Below are 19,636 nucleotides of genomic sequence, written 5' to 3'. Positions count from 1 at the left end.
TTGCCTGGAGTTTGGAGAGTTCTGATGATGAGGAAAGACTACATCGGCATGGGATGGTTTCTCTGGAACAGAGGGGAAGCTGAATGGAGATTTGGTTTGAATGTATAAAATTATGAGGGGACAAGATTGAGTGAATAGGAGAGACGGATTCCCTTTAGCAGGGAGGTTGATAGATCTATGCTATGTAAAGTAGCTGGTGTAAGGATTAGCTAGGGATGTGTTACACAGAAACTGTGTGGGTCTGGAACTCACTGACAGTGTGATGGAGGATTTAAAAATGTGTGTGAGGGGTAACAGAGCATGGAAAAAAGGGAACTGGAATTCACTTGGATCTCACCTCTGTGACCAGCACAAGTGCGATGGGTTGATTGGCCTCCGTTGCTGCTATAAGTTTCATCTTTGGATGCTGGTGCCGATTGAGTAATGAGTTTTTAATGTGTACAGTTGCGGGTATGGCACTGACCATCACTGTTCTCACTCTCCTTGCTTGGAATGGAATACCAATGTTTAATGGAGTATCCAACTGTGGATTCTTGGGAGGGACAAAGAACCAAAGAGTTCAAACACAACTCCTCCCCCCATGCTGCCCATTTGTGGGGTACTGCCCAGACCAGAAGCACAACAGAAACTGCTGCCCACACCACTCTCCAGACTAACTGTGACCCCACTCCCACACTGGATTCTGAGCTAAGACCTCAGGGTGTGGCGGAGGAGGAGGGAGATTGCTGGTTGAGTGGTGGGGGTGGTGCGGTGAGTAAGGTACTAGTGATTGGGGTACCTCTTGGTCGGAAATGTTCCGAATGTTTTCCTGGCCTGCTTCCCAGCTTCTGCTCTCTGTCCAATTGACCTGCCACCTCTTTGCTGAACTGGCACTGGAGTCCTGTTCACCCATTGCCATTAGCTTGATGACTGAGGCTGGATCCTGGTCTGTGTTTTCAGATCTGCCCATGGTCTCACCTCCCTCGCGGGCCCCATTCTCCACAACATCCTCCAGTGTCTACGGTGACCCCTCCCTCCCTCCCCTCCGCTCAGACTCCTGTAATTTTGGCCTCTTCCATGTGCCCAACTCCCATTGATTCCACCATTGGCAGCCAGGCCTTCAGTTGCCACTCCCACCCCACCCGGAATTCTGGAATTCCTTCCCTCAACCCCTTGGCCTCCCTGCATCTCCTTTCAAAATGTGCCTCAAAAAAACTACCTTTTGGTCTTTTGTGCATGCCAGTGTCAACACCTGTCTGATAACACTCCAGTGAAACAATTTCGTGTGATGGTACTTAGACTACCTTAAAGGTGCTATATCAATGCAACTGTTTGTTTCTGTCAAGTGCAAACGTCGGGAGAAAAAAAAACATGAGTGAGAAAGAGATGCTGGGGAGTAACCGCTCAGTTAATATTCAGACCTATAAAAAATAAATAAATTTAAAAGATGCCAATTTCTGCTGTTGTCAGTCGCTTCCTTGATTTTTTTTTGTTGTATTTTGTTTCTGTTCTTTTAAACTGCAATAAAAATAATCATTGTTCAGATGTGGATTGCGTGCTGTTAGGTATGCTGCTCTGAGTCACTGGAGAAGGGGTTGGTGAGGATATTACATCTGTCGCATCTTCATCTAAAAAGTCCAGTGAGTTGTCACTCGGGAGACCCGTTGTGGTGAACCTTGGAGCAACTTTTACCCACTGGTCCCGGTTCGCCTTCACGCTCTGGTACAGAATCTCTGCCTTTGGCATGATGTCATTCAGGAGCCTGCCGAGAGAAAGAGAGATGGGAAGACCATTAAAAACCAGGAGCAGGCCATTCAGCCCCTCAAGCCTGCTCTACCATTCGATACAATACCATGGCTGATCTCATCGCTGCCTCCACACCACCTTCCTGCCCACTCCCCTTAACTCTTTAACCCATTACTAATTAAAAATCTGTCTCCTCTTTAAATCTACTTCGTGCCTCAGCATTGACCTCACTCTGGGAAGTGAATTCGACAGATTCATGACCCTTTGAGAGAAGTAATTTCTCCTCACCTCTGTTTTAAATCTGCCACCCCTTAGCCTAAAACTATGAACTCTCACTCTCAAAACATCCTTTCAAAGTCTACCTTTAACATCTTATATATCTCAATGAGATCTCCTCTCACCCCACTAAACTTTAGCACATACATAAAGAGTGTTACGTTACAGGAGGATATAAACAAATTGGTCACATGAGTGGCAGATGGCATTTATGGTAAATGTGAGGTGATGCACTTTGGAAGAAGGAATAAGACAAGGGAGAACTCAACGATTGGCAGGGCACGAGGAAGCTCAGAGGAACAGAGGGATCTTGGGGTGCTTTTCCACAGACCCCTGAAGGTGACAAGACAGGTTAATAGGGGACGTAAGAAGGCATACAGGACCCTTGTCTTTATCAGCTGTGGCGTTGGGGCTGTTTAAGTGCAATGGTAATGTCCTGACCTCTGAACCAAGTGACCTGGGTTCATAGCCCCTACTGCGGAGGTTGTAAGAACATCTCTGAACAAGTTGATTAGGAAAATATCTTGAAACTTTTCACTCTCATTTTCAAAATACAAATCCACTCATAGCTATGCAAGGATGTCATTGCTCATACCAGCCGCAAACTGTCATAAATTATGTCAAAAATTTCTCACAAGTGTACTCCGTCAACTCAATATATTCTGAAGATCCAAGTGTATGGCACTGAAGCAAAATACTAATCAGTCAAGGCCTAGATTATAAGAACAGGGAGGTGATGTTGGAGCTACACAGGACTTTGGTTATGTCACAGATGGAGTATTGTGTGCAGCTCTGGTCACTGCACAATGGGAAGGGATAGTAAGAATTGCTGATGCTGGAGTCAAACATAACACAGTGTGGAGCTGGATGAACACAGCAGGTCAGGCAGCATCAGAGGAGCAGGAAAGCTGACATTTTGAGTCGGGACCCTTCTTCAGAAATGGGATTGCACTGGAGGCGGCGCAGAGGAGATTCACCAGGAGGCTGCCTGGGATGGAGCATTTCAGCGATGAAGAGAAGCTGGATAAGCTCGGGTTGTTTTCCTTGGAGCAGAGAAGGCGGAGGGGGGGACCTGATAGAGGGGTATAAGATGATGAGGGGTATGGACAGGGTGGGTAGGGAGCTGCCATTCCCCTAGGATGAAGGGTCAATAACAAGGGGACACAACTTTAAGTGGAAGGCAGGAGGTTTAGATAGATGAGGATTTATTTCCACACAGAGGGTGGTGGGAATCTGGAATGCACTGCACTGTCGCAGGGCCAGTGCTGAGGGAGCGCCGCACTGTCGCAGGGCCAGTGCTGAGGGAGCGCCGCACTGTCAGAGGGCCAGTGCTGAGGGAGCGCCGCACTGTCAGAGGGCCAGTGCTGAGGGAGCGCCGCACTGTCAGAGGGCCAGTGCTGAGGGAGCGCTGCACTGTCAGAGGGCCAGTGCTGAGGGAGCGCCGCACTGTCGGAGGGTCAGTGCTGAGGGAGCGCCGCACTGTCGGAAGGTCAGTACTGAAGGAGTGCCGCACTGTGGGAGGGCCAGTGCTGAGGGAGCACCGCACTGTCGGAGGGTCAGTACTGAGGGAGTGCCGCACTGTCGGAGGGTCAGCGCTGAGCAAGCGCCGCACTGTCGGAGGGTCAGCGCTGAGGGAGCGCCGCACTGTCACAAAACCCTTAAGGAAGGAATTGCAGGGTTTTGACCCAGTGACACTGATGGAACGGTGACATATTTCCAAGTCAGTTTGGTAAGTTGTTTGGAGGGGTACTTGTAGGTGGAAGTGCTGCCCTGCATATGACACAGCAGTGCCTGTAACATACCCTTCCGACTCCTCTTTGGCAAAAACAGACCCCCCACTAGCCAAGTCACCAATAGCTGCCCATTGTTGCTGCCTCCAATCGGCCAGTGTTTGGCGAAATCTCCTGACCTTTCAACTTACTTATAAGTTGGCATTGCAATATGTTCCATGAAGCTGATCTGGAGTTCGGGAACATAAGCCTTTTCTCTGTCCATCATCTCAAGTGGATTGTTCCCCATTGCCTTTTCCTGTAAGAGACGGGGAAACAAAGAAGAAAGATCAAAAGGCCATGTATGAGGCAGCCATTGTAGAAACTGTCATCATCTCCTGGCCTGGAAGCTGTCAAAAGGCTAAGTGTTTGGAACCTCACCAACCCATCTGACCCTGATGTGAACTGCTAACTGCATCTGCACTACAAACTGTGTTTATACTGCTACAGATCCCATCTGATGACCCTCCAGGAAAAATCAGACCCCAAGAAGAAATCTGGCTTGATTGATCATTTTTGCTTTTTTTAAATTTTGGTAAACAGGATGGTCAGTCGCTAGAACATGGCCACACAAGGCGGCAGCGTTTCTTCAGCAACAAAACCGAAGTTTATTACACAAAGGGCGAAAAGAAAACAACAAGAAAAAAACCACGTTATCTAGATTATAGAACAAAGTTAGAAAAAGGTCTGAAAACACACAGTGAAAGCTTCAACCTATTCCCCGATACCACGTCACAGTGATTCTAATGCAGAGAAGTTAGTCCTTTGTACCACATCGTTAAATTTGATGAAGCTAGAAATCACCAGGTTTCTCCTATGAACTGTGAAGTCTTCTTATACAAATGCTCATAAAACAAAGAACTTAGACTTTCTCAGCTTTTTAATAGTCTGAAGATCTGTAACCAAGCGCTCCAGGTGTGAAAGTTATCTAAATTGAACTCTTATGCTGAGGTAACTGTGCATTCCCTGAGTTATACTCCTTTTATATACTCTGTTTTTGGGAGTGAAACTATATTTAATTCTGACAGCAGTTACGTACCCTCCGAACAGCTCTCAAAGCTTTCCATTTCTGGATTTTCTAAACAAAGATTAATCCTTGATTATCTTGAACCAAAAATAAGCCTATGGTCTTCAATGCCTGTACTCCTTCTTGTAAAACAATACAGGACAATATCAACACTTCACTGGTGCATGCTCTAACACATTCTGGATATGTCACTGTTCCAGAAGGTTGTACTGAGTTGGCGTCTTGAATAAAACAAAATCATTGATGACCCTTTAATTGTTTTAGGATCTAAGTACTTGATTATCCTCCCTGAACCTCTCCCTCACAGCACCAGGGACACAGGTTCAATTCCACCCTTTGGACAACTTGTCTGTGTGGAGTTTGCACATTCTCCCTGTGTCTGTGTGGGCTTCTTCCAGGTACTCCAGTTTTCTCCCACAGTCCAAAGATGTGCAGGTTAGGTTGTCTGGCCATGCTAAATTGCCCCATAGTGTTGAGAGATTTGCAGGCTAGGTGGGTTAGCAATGGGAAATGCTAGGTTACAAGGATAGGGAGTGGATCTGGGGAGATGCTCTCTGGAGGGTCAGTGTGGACTTGATGGGTTGAATGGCCTGCTCCCACACTGTAGGGATTCTATTTTGCCTCTCTTCTTCCTTCTTAACACCTTGGCCAAGCTTTTAGCAATTGGACCTAATGTCTCCTAATACGGATTTATGTCAAGTCTTGATAAAGCTTTCAGAATAGTCATGGCCATTGTAGTGGATTAAAGGTTCTATTAAATGCATTGTTGGTTTGTAATGAACATTCCTGACTTAACATTTACTGTTTTATAAAACTCTCTTGAGCCCATAGACAGTCAACCACTCTCAAGACTGAAAGTCTAGATCTTTTCCATTTCTCCAGGACATCTTAGAAATGTACAATCAACATGCTGCATCCCAATGGAACAGCTAACACTTTCAAGTGTTGACTTACCAGATCTCCTTGTGAAAAGAATTCTTTATAAATCAGTTCCTGGTGGAAAGAAGCAAGAATTAGGATTAAAAACCAAAAGAACTGCGGATGCTGTAAATCAGGAACAAAACCAAAGTTGCTGGAAAAGATCTGCAGGTCTGGCAGCATCTGTGAAGGAATAAACAGAGTTAACGTTTCGCATCACTGCATTCGAAATGTTAACTCTGTTTCTTCCTTCACAGATGCTGCAAGAATTAGGATTATCTGAGTAAAGGCTTCTCTGCAGTAGACAGAGAGCGAATAACTATCATATTGACAGTGGTATGGGATGACCAGTAAGACATAGAAACACAGAATGTGCAACATAATAGAATTGTTAGGACACATAAGGAGGCCATTCAGCCTACTGAGCTTGCACCAGCTTTTCAAATGAACATTATTCCCAAGAGCCAATCTCTTTCCTTTCCCCCACATCCCTCCTCCCCATTTCTATCCAAATAACCATTCAATGTCCCTCTTGAATGCCTCAGTAGAACCTGCCCCCACCCCCATTTCCAGGCAGTGCATTGCAGATCCTAACTATAAAGCTTTTTCTCACATCACCCTTGCTTCTTTTGCACATCTCCTTAAATCATCTTGTTCCTTTTACAAGCAGGAACATATGACTTGTGTGCAGGAGTAGACCATTCAGGCCCTCAGGCCTGTTCCCTCATTCTCAGACACTAAGCCAAGTCAAGAAGGTGACTGAAGTCAATGCCTAGGCTTGATCAATTGAGCATTGTGCATATGGATCAATTGTCAGGCTCTCATAATTGATCGCAAAGCAATCGAACCACAGACTACAACAACAGTACCATCTTTATTATCGATTAACCACTTTCCTTGTCTTGAATTTACTTAAGATCTTTTACTTCTCCTAACACTTTGTATTTCTGATAAAGGTCACAAACCCAAAAACGTAACCATTCTGAGGAAGGGTCACTGGACCCAAAATGTTAACTGTGCTTTCTATCTACAGATGTTGCCAGACCTACTGAGTTTCTCCAACAATTTCTGTTTTGTTCCCAAAAAGGGAACTCTGTTTTCCCCCGAATATTTCCACCATTATTTACTCTTAAACAATTTGTTGACAAATGGATACACTTGAGGAGCAAAGGTCAAATGTGGTTAGTTCCACCTCACCATCTACTCAGAGTGCCTGGCTTTATAGAGATTACTCTCCCTTTAGGGGGTTGGATAATAACCCATTCATCCAGGGTTGGGGGGAAAACATCTCCACCAATCAGGGACCTGAGACCCATCTAAAACCTAAACACACACGAGGATTCATCAGGGAGCAGGTGTGGGGAGGTTATCAGGAAGAGGCTGGGAGCCTTGTAATGGGAGATGTAAGGGAAGTTGGAACCAATTGACAGAAGTGTTTGTCATCCTTCATTGCCTCATTTCCATCATTCCCTCGAATTTTTTTTAACCAACCCCTTTCTCTACCTCTGTAATCTCCTCCTGCCTCCACTACCCTCTGAGATCTCCACAGTTCTGGCCCACTGTGTGTCCTTGTTTTCAATTGCTCCACTACCAGGGTTTGTACCTTCATGCACCTGATTGTCATTATTTTATGGAATAGTCTGGTCCTTCAGTTCAATGACAGTACCACCACACCACCACCTCTCCCCTATTATTCAACCCCCTTCTGAAGGCCTTGATTAAAGCTGGCTCCACCACACTCTCAGGCATCGCACTGCAGACCTGAGCTGCTTACCACCATCTCTCCAGCCAGACTTGGCTGTAATCTCTGGTCTTCTTTCCCCCTTCATTTCCCTATATCTCCCCTTGTTCCTTTGAGGGTTTCTACAAACCTCGAACTCTGACCAGATTTCTGGTCACTACTCCTAAAATCTCCTTTTAGAGCTCAGTGTTGACCTTGACCCAATTATAGCCCTGTGAAGTTTTTGGGCTATTTTTGTTGCCTTTGGGTGGTTTGTAATTCAGTTGGAGCTGTCTGCCAATGCACGAGTGTGAGCTGACACCCATTCTGATTCTCCCCTCCCTCACCATGCTTGGTAAGTTCCCAGTTCGTGAAACAGCCAAATCTCAATGTAGCTCTCAGGTGCCGCCATCCGTGACCTCCTGCATTTCTCTGACCCTTCAGCATCCTAGACCAAGCCATGAGATCAGCTGCCTGGCTCCTAAGGAGTGAAGGTGATATTACTGTGTTTGTAATCCAACAGGCCCTGGCTTTTACTCTAGGGGCATGGGTTCAAATCCCATCAGGACAGCCGGTGGAAATTAAATTCAATCAATTAATCTGGAATATAAAGTTAGTTTCAGTGATGGGAACCATAAAATGATCATTGGTTGGTGTAGCTGCACCTACAAAATAGGAACAGGAGTAGGCCATTCAGCCTTTTGAGCCCTGCTCCAACATTCAGTATGCTCATGGCAGATTGTTCAATTCAGAGCCCTGTCCTCTGCTTTCTCCCCATTCCCTTCAGCCATGAGAACTATATCCAACTCCTTCTTGAAAACATTCAATGTTTTGGCCTCAACAGCTTTCTGTGGCAGAGAATTCCACAGGCTCCCCAATCTCTGGGTGAAGATATTTCTCCTCAGCTTAATCCTCAATGACCTACGCCATATCCTTAGACTGTGACCCCCTGGTTCCTCCTGTGACTATAACCCATCTGGTTCACTAATGTCTTTTAGGGAAGGTAACTACCATCCTTACCCGTTCTGAACCTAGGCATGACTCCGAACCTACACGTGACTCCAAACCTACACTCTTCACTGTTGTCTAAAATGGCCAAGTGAGACACACCCCATTCAAAGGCCGTTAAGAGATAGGCAATGAATGCTAGCCTTCCCACTGAAAGAATGTAAAAAGCTCCGCAATTCTCCCCCCTCCCACCTCAGTTCCTCTACCTCGCTGTGCCCTACAGAAGTTGCTTCTTGGCCGAGTTTCCAATCACCAACGCAGATGGCTTCAAACGTGGCCCAGTTGTCCTTTGCTATTGCAGTAACACCATGAGGCTTTTCTCACTGACCTTCTTAGAGGAGCTACAGAAATGCTGCCTGCCTTGTCAATGTTCCTGAGCCATTGCGTTTTCCCCACCTCCCAGCTCCCATACCACAGCACCCCCCCCACACCCCCACCACCCTCCTGCCTCTTACCGCTATCTTTGTTGTGGTCTTCCAGCCTTTGGTTTGATCATTGAGGTCGCAGGCAGTCATTAGTAGGCACAACAGCAGCTTGTGATGTTCGGGATTGTCATTGTCGTAAGCTATTGTGAGATAAAGCATGTTAATAGGGCATCAGGAAAACATTTCCGGTTCGGGAGTGGGCTTTAGGGGAGCTTGGGAGGAGTGGGAGGGTGGAAGAGCCTGTCGGGGAGAGCCTGGGGGAGATCCCTATCTATTGCTAGCTGAACTTGATCTCAAATCAAAATCAAAAGCCATAGCTCATGGAACAAACGTGTCCACTCCTCGTTTGCAGAGGCACAAGAAGCAAGAAAGAAGTAGAAATACTTGCATTTATGTAACCCCTTTCACATCCCCATGGATGTTGTGATGGTCTTTTATGAAGTGCCTCAATTGATGAAATGCTTTTGAAGGGTTATCAATACTGCAGTGTAGGGAATGACAACACGTACACAGCAAGCTCCCATAAACAGCAATCAGTTTACTGTTGATTAAGAGGGAAATGTTGGTCACAAACTGCAGGGAAAAGAAACAGAAAATAATGCCTGCTTTCTCCCCATACCCTTTGATCCCTTTAGCTGTAAGAACTATATCCAACTCCTTCTTGAAAACATTCAATGTTTTGTCCTCAACTGCTTTCTGAATTCCACAGGCTCACCACTGTCTGGGTGAAGGCACTTTTCCTCATCTCAGTTGTAAATGGCCTACCCCATACCTTTAGAAATGTACATATAATGTGAATAGCTGAGGTCTAAGCTCTGATCCCTGCAGTACTCCACCCGTTGCTGTCTGCCACTTAGAGAAAGACCCATTTATCCCTACTCTTTGTTTCTTGTCTGCCAACCAGTTCTCTATCCCTATCAGTACACTACACCCAATCCCATGGACTTTAAGTTTACAAGCTAACTCCACTGTATTTTTTATTGAGTTAGACAATTCTACAGCAGGTGTGTGCCAACTCTTTTCAGAAAAACTCTTCAATCAGTTCCACTTAAGCCTAGTCTTACACCTTAACCTTGTTAGTTACTATGGAATCTGGTCCCACGAACCTCTTAGACAACCCTGTACCTGGACTGGGAATGTTTCTGCTAAACCAAAAGACCATAGGATAGGAGAGCAGAATTAAGCCATTCAGCCCATCAAGTCTACTCCACCGTTCGATCATGGCTGATATGGTTTTCAACCGCATTCTCCTGCCTTCTCTCTGTAACCTTTGATCCCCTTACTAATCAAGAGCCTACCTATCTCTGCCTTTCAATGACTCGGCCTCCACGGCTCTCTGTGGCAATGAGTTTCACAGATTCACCACCCTCTGGCTGAAGAAATTCCTCCTCATCCCAGTTCTTCTCATTTCTAAAAACTACTAGATTTTAACTATCCTAATGAGCTTACTGAGTCCCCAGATCCACCCTGTCAAATCTCTTGGGAACGTCATGATGTGAAAGGTGCTATATAAATGCAATTCTTATCCTTCAATGCTCCTGGACACAAATTTTCACTTTCACTGACAGTTTTAGTAGGGGTTCAGCTGCTCGGGTAAACACAGGCCTGGGCTCCAGGTTGTTTCTGCAAATGTTATTTATTAATAATATCTACAAGAAGACCTCACAGGTGACATTAAAACATAGAAAATAGGATCATGAGGAGGCCACTTGGCCCTTTGAGCCTACCCAACATTCAATGTGATCATGGCCGATCCTTTATCCCAATGCCATATTTCCACTTTCTCTCCATATCCCTGATCCATTTAAAAATGTAAAAAATTATTTACCTCTTTCTTGAATATCTTCAGTGATTTGGTCTACCTAGCCTTCTGCGATAGAGACTTACACAGCTTCACTATGCTTTTGAGCGAAGAATGTTTTCCTCATCTCAGGCCTAAATACTCTGTTCTAGCCTCCCCCAACCAGGGGAAGCTTCTGTCCTGCATCTAGTCTGATCAGTTCTATTAGAATTGTACACATTTCAATCAGATCCCTTCTCATCCTTCTAAAATTAGTGAATAGAGGCCCAGTCAACATAAGAACGTAAGAACCAGGAGCACAAGTAGGCCATCTGGCCCATTGAGCCTGCTCCTCCACTCAATATGATCATGGCTGATCTTTTTGTGGCCTCAGCTCCAGTAACTCTCCCTCTCACCATAACCCTTAATCCCTTTACTGTTCAAAAATCCATCTACCTGTCCCTTAAAAACATTCAATAAGGAAGCCTCTACCGCTTCGCTGGGCAGGGAATTCCACAGATTCACAACCCTTTGGGTAAAGACGTCCTTCCTCAACTCAGCCCTAAACCTGCTCCCCGCTATTTTGAGGCTATACCCTCTTGTTCTAGTTTCACCCACCAGAGGAAACAATCTCCCTGCTTCTATCTCATCTATTCCCTTCATAGTTTTATATGTTTCCATAAGATTCCCCCCTCATTCTTCCAAATTCCAATGCGCATAGTCCCAATTTACTCAATCACTCCTCACAAACCAATCCTCTCAACTCCAGAATCAATCTAGTGAACCTCCTCTGCACCCCCTCCAGTGCCAGTACATCCTTTCTGAAGTAAGGGGTCCAAAACGAGTAAGGAGACCTTCCCAGGCCTTTTAGATCCAAGATTCTAGCAGTGGCTCTGTCCAACAAACAGTGCAGTCAGGAGGTGGGCTAGTTCAGTTGGGTGGATGGCTGATTTCTGAGCAGAGTGAATGCTAACAGCACAGGTTCAATCCCTGTACAGTTGAGAGCACCTTGCAGGCTCTTCTCCTTAGCCCTGATCTTTTTCTGAGGTGTGGTGACATGGTTTAATGAGCACAGAGGCCACAGTATCATTCAGAGGTTCATCTGCACGTTCCTGAAATCCCATCCCTGCAGGAATCTTCACTCATATCGTGTGTATGAAGGGTTGGGGAGCAGCTGGATGGCTGGTTTGCAAAGCAGAGTGACACTAACGGCATGGGGTCAATTCCTACACCAGCTGAAGTTACCATGAAGGACTCTCTTCTCAACCTCTCCCCTGGTCTGATGTGTGGTGACCCTCACCACCAGTCATCTCCCTCCCTAATGAGAAAGCACCCTATACTATGGTGGCTTTATGCTTTTATGATAGACTAACCCTGTCCAAAGAAAACACATCACCATCTTTTCTGCCCATCTGTCTCCAATTCCCTTTCATTCAGCCAGTTATGCTGTGTAAGTGTTCCATCATGGACTAATTGCTCCCACCATTGAGACAAACAGGTAGAGTGGTAATGTGCACTGGGCTAGCAATCTGGGAGAGCAGGCTAACATTCCCAGGACAGTGGTTCAAATCCCACCACAGCAGATGGTGAGATTCAAATTAAACTGTAAGACCTGGGAGCAGAAATAGGCCATTCAGCTGACTGAATCTATTGTGCCCTTCAATGAGACCGCAGCAGATCTGATAATCCTCAGCTCTTTAGGCCAGAATCAGCAAGTTAATACAGTTAAATGTGTGGTGAGAGAGCTGGTGCAGGAGGGAGGGCTTCAGATATCTGGATCATTGGGATTTCTTCCAGGGCAGGAGGGACCTGTACAAGAAGGATGGGTTGCGCCTAAACTGGAGGGCACCAATAACATAGAATCCCTACAGTGTGGAAACAGGCCCTTTGGCCCAACAAGTCCACACCAATCCACAGAGCATCCTATAACCCACCTAGTCTATGCATCCCTGAACAGTATGGGCAATTTAGCATGGCCAAGCCACCTAACCTGTACATCTTTGGACTGTGGGAGGAAACCGGAGCACTCAGGGGAAACCCACACAGCCACGGGGAGAATATGCAAACTCCACACAGACTGTCGCCTGAGGGTGGAATCGAACCTGGGCCCCTGGTGCTGTGAGGCAGCAGTGCTAACCACTGAGCCACCGTGCTGCCCATGGGAGTTTGCTACTGCCACTTAGTGGGGAGGTGATGGCCTGTTGATGGCTGTATTACTAAGCTAGAAATTCAGCTGATGTTCTGGAGTCCCAGGTTCAAATCCTGCTATGGTGGAATTTGAATTCAATAAAGATTCTGGAATTAAGAGTCCAATGATGACCAGGAAGCCATTATCAATTGTCAGAAAAACTATCCTTGGTCTGGTCTACATGTAACTCCAGACCCACAGCAATGTGTTGACTCTTAACTTATTATTACAGATGGCTAATGAATGCTGGCCTAGCCAGAGATGCCTACATCCTGTGAGTGAATTAAAAAAACGACTTGGGGAAAGTTTAAAGTAGTGTGGTGGGTGGAACCAGAGCAGTAAGTCAGCATGTGGAGTGATTGAGGAGAAGGTAGAGATTAAGTGAAGTAAGTCTGAAAGAAAGAAATGGCAGGGCCAAGTTAATGAACACAGCAGGGCTCCATTTTAATGTAAGGAGTAGTATAGGTAAGGCAGATGAGCTTAGAGCCTGGATTAGTACATGGAGCTAGAATGTTGTGGCTATCTCAGAAACATGGTTGAGAGAAGGACAGGACTGGGACTTCAGTGTTCCAGAGTTTAATGTTTCAGGGCAATAGAGATAGAGTTGCATAACTGATTAAGGAGAATATCACAATGTACTATGAGAAGACATCATCAACATCATCCCTACAGTGTGGAAACAGGCCCTTTGGCCCAACAAGTCCACACCGACACTCAGAGCATCCCACCCAGACCCATCCCCCATAATCTACACATCCCTGAACACTACGGGCAATTTAGCATGGCCAATCCACCTAGCCTGCGCATCTTTGGACTGTGGGAGGAAACCCACACAGATATGGGAAGAATGTGCAAACTCCACACAGACAGTTGCCCGAGGGTGGGATTGAACCCAGGTCCCTGGGGCTGTGAGGCAGCAGTGCTAACCACTGAACCACTGAACCACTGTGCCGCCCCAAATCTTGGAGGGATTGCCCAGTGAGGCTACATGGGTAAAACTCAGGAACAAGAAAAGTGCAATCACTTTGATGGGGTCATACTATAGGCCTCCCAGTAGCCAGTAGGAGATAGAGCAACAGATATGTAGGCAGATCATGGAAAGATGTAAAAACAACAGGTTGCTGTAGTGGGTAATATTAACTTCTTCCATATTAACTGGGACTACCTTGGTGCCCAGAGGCTTAGATAGGGCAGAATTTGTTAGGTTCATCCAGGAGGGGTTCTTGAAACAATATGTAGATAGTCCAACTAGGGAAGAGGCCATACAAGACCTTGTATTAGGGAATGAGGCTGGCCAGGTAGTTGAAGTTTAGCTGGAGGAACATTTTGGGAACAGTGATCATAATTCCGAAAGTCTTAGGATAGTAATAGATAAGGATAAGACTGGTCCATGGGTGGAAGTGCTAAACTGGGGGGGAAGGGTAATTATGACAGTATTAGGCAAGAATTAGATTGGGGGGGCAGATGTTCAAGGGTAAATTTCACATTTGATATGTGGGAGTCTTTTAAAAGCATGTTCCTGTGAGGATGTACAATAAGGATGGGAAGCCTGGATGACAAGAGATAAGAAAGGTTAGACAAAAAGGAAAAGGAAGCATAGGTAAGGTTTAGGAAACTGAAAGCAAGCAAGGCCTGTGAGGAGTATAAAGGACGCAGAAAAGAACTTTAAAAATAAAACTAGGTGGGCTGGAAGGGGCCATGTAATATTCTTAGCGAGTAGGATTAAAGAGACTTTCAAGGCATTTTATATGTATATAAGGAGCAAGAGGGTAGCTAGGGGAAGGGTAGGTCCACTCAACAGTAAAGGAGGGAGTTTATGCATGGATCCAGAGGAAATGGGTGAGGTCCTTAATGAGTACTTCACATTGGTATTCACTAAAGACAAGGACATGGATGATGGTAAGATTAGGGAGGGGTAAATAACAAGTGGGACAGAACACCAATGCTTCACTGGAGGCGCACTGATGATGTTTACCGAGCAGGATGACGAAACGTCTGCAATCAAATACAGCGGCTCGGTGAGCTAGTCTACAACCTAGGGAGGGGTATGTTGATATTCTAGGGCATGTTGATATGAAGGAGGAGGAGGTGTTGAGTGTCTTGAAAAACATTAAAGTAGGTAAGTCCCCAGAGCCTGATGGGATCTATCCCAGGATACTGAGGATACGGAGGCAAGGGAGGAGACTGCTGGGACCTTTGAATCTCACTAGCCAAGGCGAGTTCCTGGAACCCTGGAGAATAGCCAACATTGTACCCTTGTTTAAGAAGGAAACTCCAAGAAATTATAGGCTGGTGAGCATTGCAACAGCGATAGAGAAATTATTAAGATTCTTTGGGACAGGATTTACTTGCATTGACTTATTAGGGATAGTTAGCATGGCTTTGTGTCAGGAAGGTCTTGTCTCACTAATTTGATTGAGGTTTTTTGAAGAAGTGACAAAGATGATTAATCAGGGCAGGGCAGTGGATGTTGTCTACATAGATGTCACAGGTAGACGGTGGTGGAGAAGGCATTTGGCATGCTTGCCTTGTCAGAGCATTGAGTATAGGAGTTGGAACGCCATGTTGTGGCTGTAAAGGACATTGATGAGACCATTTCTGGAGTACTGCATAAAGTTCTGGCCGCCCTGCTATAGAAAAGATACTATTAAATTGGAATGATGCAGAAAGGATTTACAAGGATGTTACCAGGACTGGAAGGTTTGAGTTATAAGGAGAGGCTGGATAGGCTGGGGCGTTTTCCATAGACTGTAGGAGGTTGTATAGAGGTTTATAAAATCATGAGGGGCATTGATAAGGTGAATAGCAAAGGTCTTTTCCCTAGGGTAGGGGAATCCAAAACTAGACGGCATAATTTTAAGGTGAGAGGGGAAAGATATAAAAGGGACCTAAGGAGTAACTTTTTCACACAGAGGATGATGCATGTATGGAATGAGCTGCCAAAGGAAGTGATGGAGCTGGGTACAATTAAAACATTTAAAAATCATTTGGACAGATACATGGATAGGAAAGATTTAAAGGAATATGGACTAAACACAGGCAAATAGGACTAATTTAGTTTGAGAAACTTGGTTGGCATGGAAGAGTTGGACCAAAAGATCTGTTTCTCTGCTGCATGACTGTATGACTCTATGATTTTACTAAAGCACTGAAAAAGGTCTTTCATGATAGGCTGGTCCGGAAGATTAAGTCATATGGGATCCACGATGAGTAGGTAAATGGAATAGAAAATTGGTTTGGTCACAGAAGGAAAGAGGGGAGTTGTGGAGGGGTGTTTTTCTGACTGGAGGTCTGTGACCAGTGGTGTTCTGCAAGGATCAGTGCTGGAGACATGTTTTGTTTATAATATATGTATAAATGATGTGGATGAAAAGGCAGGTGATCTGACTAGTAAGTTGCAGACGACACAAAAATTGGTGGAGTTGAGGGTAGTAAGGAAGGTTGTCAAAGGATACAGCAGGATATGGATCAGTTGGAAATTTGGGTGGCGAAATAGCAGATGGAGTTTAATAAGTGTGAGGTGATGTATTTTGGAAGGTCAAATGCAGGAGAAAAATATACAATAAATGGCAGGACCCTTAAGAGCATTGATGCACAGAGGGATATAGAACATAGAACAGTACAGCACAGTACAGGCCCTTCGGCCCACGATGTTGTGCCGACCTATTATCCTACTAAGATCAATCTACCCTGCATACCGTACACTTTACTATCCTCCATGTGCCTATCCAAGAGTCGCTTGTTGGGGTGCAAATCCATACCTCCCTGAACATGGCAACACAAGTGAATACGGTGGTAAACAAGGTGTAAGACATGCCTGCCTTCTTCAGTCGGGGCATTGAGTGTAAACGTTGGCAAGTCATGTTGCAGCTGTATAAAACTTTAGTTAGGCCACATTCGGACAATTGTGTGCAGTTCTGTTTGCCACACTATAGGAAGGGAGTACAGACTTCAGAGTGAGTGCAAGAAAAGGTTTACCAGTATGTTGCCTGGATTGGAATGTATCAGCCATAAGGAGAGATTAGACAAACTTGGATTGTTTTCACGAGAGCATCGGGGGCTGAGGGGCGACCTGATAGAAGTATGTAAAATGATGAAAAGCAGGGATAGGGTGGATGGTTGGAGTACTTTTCCCGAGGTGGAAATGTCAAACACTAGCGGGTATAGGTTTAAGGTGAGAGGGGAATGTTTAAAGGAGGTGTGCGAGGAAAGGTTTTTACACAGACGGTGGTAGGTGCCCATAATGTGCTGCCAGGGGAGGTGGGAGAAGCAGATACAATATCAACATTTAAGAGGTATCCAGACAGACACATGGACAAGCAGAGAACAGAGGGATATAGGCCATGTGGAGGCAGATGGGAATAGTTTAGAATGGCATCATGGTTGGAACAGGCATGGTGGGTCAAAGGTCCTGTTCCTGTGCTGTACTGTTCTAAGTCTAATGTTTCTTTTTCCTATAACCCTTGATTTCCACACCAAATGAAAACATCTATTAAACATATGTTAAGTTCTACTACTTCATTTGGAATTGGCAGCTAGCCTCAGTCATGGTGACTGTGAGACAATTATTTTTCATTAAAACCCCATCTGGCTCACTAATGTCCTTTAGGCAAGGAAATAAGACCATAGGACATAGGAGCAGAAGTTAGGCCATTCAGCCATTCAATCATGTCTGATAAATTTCTTAACCCCCGTTCTCCCACTTTCTCCCAAACCTTGATCCCCTTGACAATTAAGAACCTATCCATCTCCGACTTAAATATACACAATGACCTGGCCTCCACAGCCTTGTGTGGCAGTGAATTCCATAGATTCACCACACTCTGGCTGAAAAAGTTTCTCCTTATCTCCGTTCTAAAAGGTCTTCCCTTTATTCTAAGGCTGTGCCCTCGGGTCCTAGTCTCTCCTACCAATGGAAACACCTTCCCAACATCCACTCTATCCATGCTATTCAGTATTCTGTAAGTTTCAATTAGATCCCCCCTCATCCGTCTAAACTCCATCCAGTATAGACCTAGAATCCTCAAACGTTCCTCATATGTTAAACTTTTCATTCCTGGATCTGCTATCTTTACCCAGTCTGACCTATGTCTGACTCCTGACTCACTCTTAACTGGCTTCTGAAATGCCCTAGTGATCTCATAACCTGTGAAAATATGTTTCAGAGGCTATTCAGCCCATCAAGTGCTATGTCAATTTATAAGCTTGTGGTTGATCTGATTGTGATCTTCACTCTGCAGTGTGTGCCCCTTGTCATCAACACCCTTGTTAATCAGAAATCTATTTAATACCACCTTGATTGTGCTCAACGTTTAAAATAATCCAAATATGGCCTGAAGAGGGAAGAATTTTCTCCTTATCTGCATCCCAAATGGGAAGCCCCCCTATCACAGAATTGTTATGGTGCAGAAGGGGGCTATTCAGCCCATTGTACCTGCACTGGCTCTTCAAACATTCCTTAAAGCCAATCTCCTGCCTTTATCCTATATCCCTGCTCCCCATTTCTATCCAAATAACCATCCAATGTCCCGCTTGAATGCCTCAATAGAACCTGCCTCCCCCACATTTCCAGGCAGTGCATTCCAGACCCTATCTACTCGCTGGGTGAGAAAGATTTGTTTCTCACTTCACATTTGCTTTGTTTGCACATCACTTTACGCCCTCTTGTTCCTGCACCTTTTACAAGTGGAAACCATTTCTCCCCGTCTACTCTGTCCAACCCACTCATTATTTTGTGAACCTCTATTAAATTTCCTCCCAACCATCTTCTCTCCAGGGAGAACAGACCCAACATCTTCAATCTCTGTTCATCACTCAAGTTTCACATCCCTGGAAACATTCTTGTAAACTGCTTCTGCACTCTTTCCAATGATATTGAGACTGTTCTTCTCTGGCTCTAGATAACTTCTAGGATGGGAAATACCCTCTCGCCATCCACTCTGTCAAATCGCCCCCAAGGATCATGTGTGCTTCAGTAAGATCACCTTTCATTCTTCTAAACTTCAATGAGTAAAAGCCTAACCTGTTCACTCTTTCCTTATACAACAAGCCCCTTTGTCCCTGGAATTAGTTGAGTTAACTTCTCTGGAAGAGACAGGTGTGAAGAACAGAATCTATTAATGCTTCTGCAATCTGGACAGAACTGTAATCAGTGGAAAACAAATTGTCCAGCATCATTCTCTCTCGACTTAAAGGAACAAGAGCAGGTACCTTTAACCATTTCCTGTAGTTGTGGGAAGATATGTAGGTGATGGGCCATGTCAGTTGCTAAAATAATGTCACGCATCATGTCCAGCATTTTCTGGTAATCCTGTAGGGAACAATGAATAAAGGGTGAGTTTAACACTGAAACCTCTGTGGTATAGAAACACTGGCAGAAGGACCATATCAGAAATACTGGAGGCTTATAGCTTGGGTTCTGCTCTCAGGACTGAGGAAGAGCTATATTATACTGAAATGTTAACTGTTTTTCTCTCCACAGATGCTGCCAGACCTGCTGAGTTTCACCAGCATTGTTGATGTTTGTTTCAGATTGCCAGTGTCTGCAGTATTTTGCTTTTATTCTCCTTTACAGTCCCATATCATCATCCTGGGGGTTACCATTGACCAGAAACTCAACTGGACTCCACATAGACACTGTGGTTACAAAAGCAGGTCAGAAGCTAGGAATACTGGAGCGAGTAACTCACCTCCTGACTCCTCAAAGCCTGTCCACCATCTACAAGGTACAAGTCAGGAGTGTGATGGAATACTCCCCACTTGCCTGGATGGGTGCAGCCCCAACAACACTCAAGAAGCTT

General features: G+C 45.1%; 1 protein-coding gene across 1 annotated transcript in view; it reads right to left on the bottom strand.

The window, feature by feature from the left end:
* Positions 1-1,028: 1,028 nt before the first annotated feature.
* Positions 1,029-19,636, bottom strand: part of LOC109910748 (cGMP-dependent 3',5'-cyclic phosphodiesterase) — a 118,965-nt gene continuing 100,357 nt past the window's right edge. The window contains exons 23-27 of the mRNA XM_048598333.1: positions 19,047-19,146; positions 8,899-9,008; positions 5,752-5,790; positions 3,923-4,029; positions 1,029-1,741 (exon numbers count right to left, since the gene is read on the bottom strand). Of these exons, the coding sequence (XP_048454290.1) occupies positions 1,513-1,741; positions 3,923-4,029; positions 5,752-5,790; positions 8,899-9,008; positions 19,047-19,146 (585 nt within the window). The 3' untranslated portion in view covers positions 1,029-1,512. The remainder of the gene's footprint in view (positions 1,742-3,922; positions 4,030-5,751; positions 5,791-8,898; positions 9,009-19,046; positions 19,147-19,636) is intronic.

The sequence above is a fragment of the Rhincodon typus genome, chromosome 6 (assembly GCF_021869965.1).
Source record: "Rhincodon typus isolate 14 chromosome 6, sRhiTyp1.1, whole genome shotgun sequence".
Taxonomy (NCBI): Eukaryota; Metazoa; Chordata; class Chondrichthyes; order Orectolobiformes; family Rhincodontidae; genus Rhincodon; species Rhincodon typus.
The sequence above is the reverse complement of the archived record's forward strand: the minus strand, read 5'-3'. Positions and strand labels throughout refer to the sequence as shown.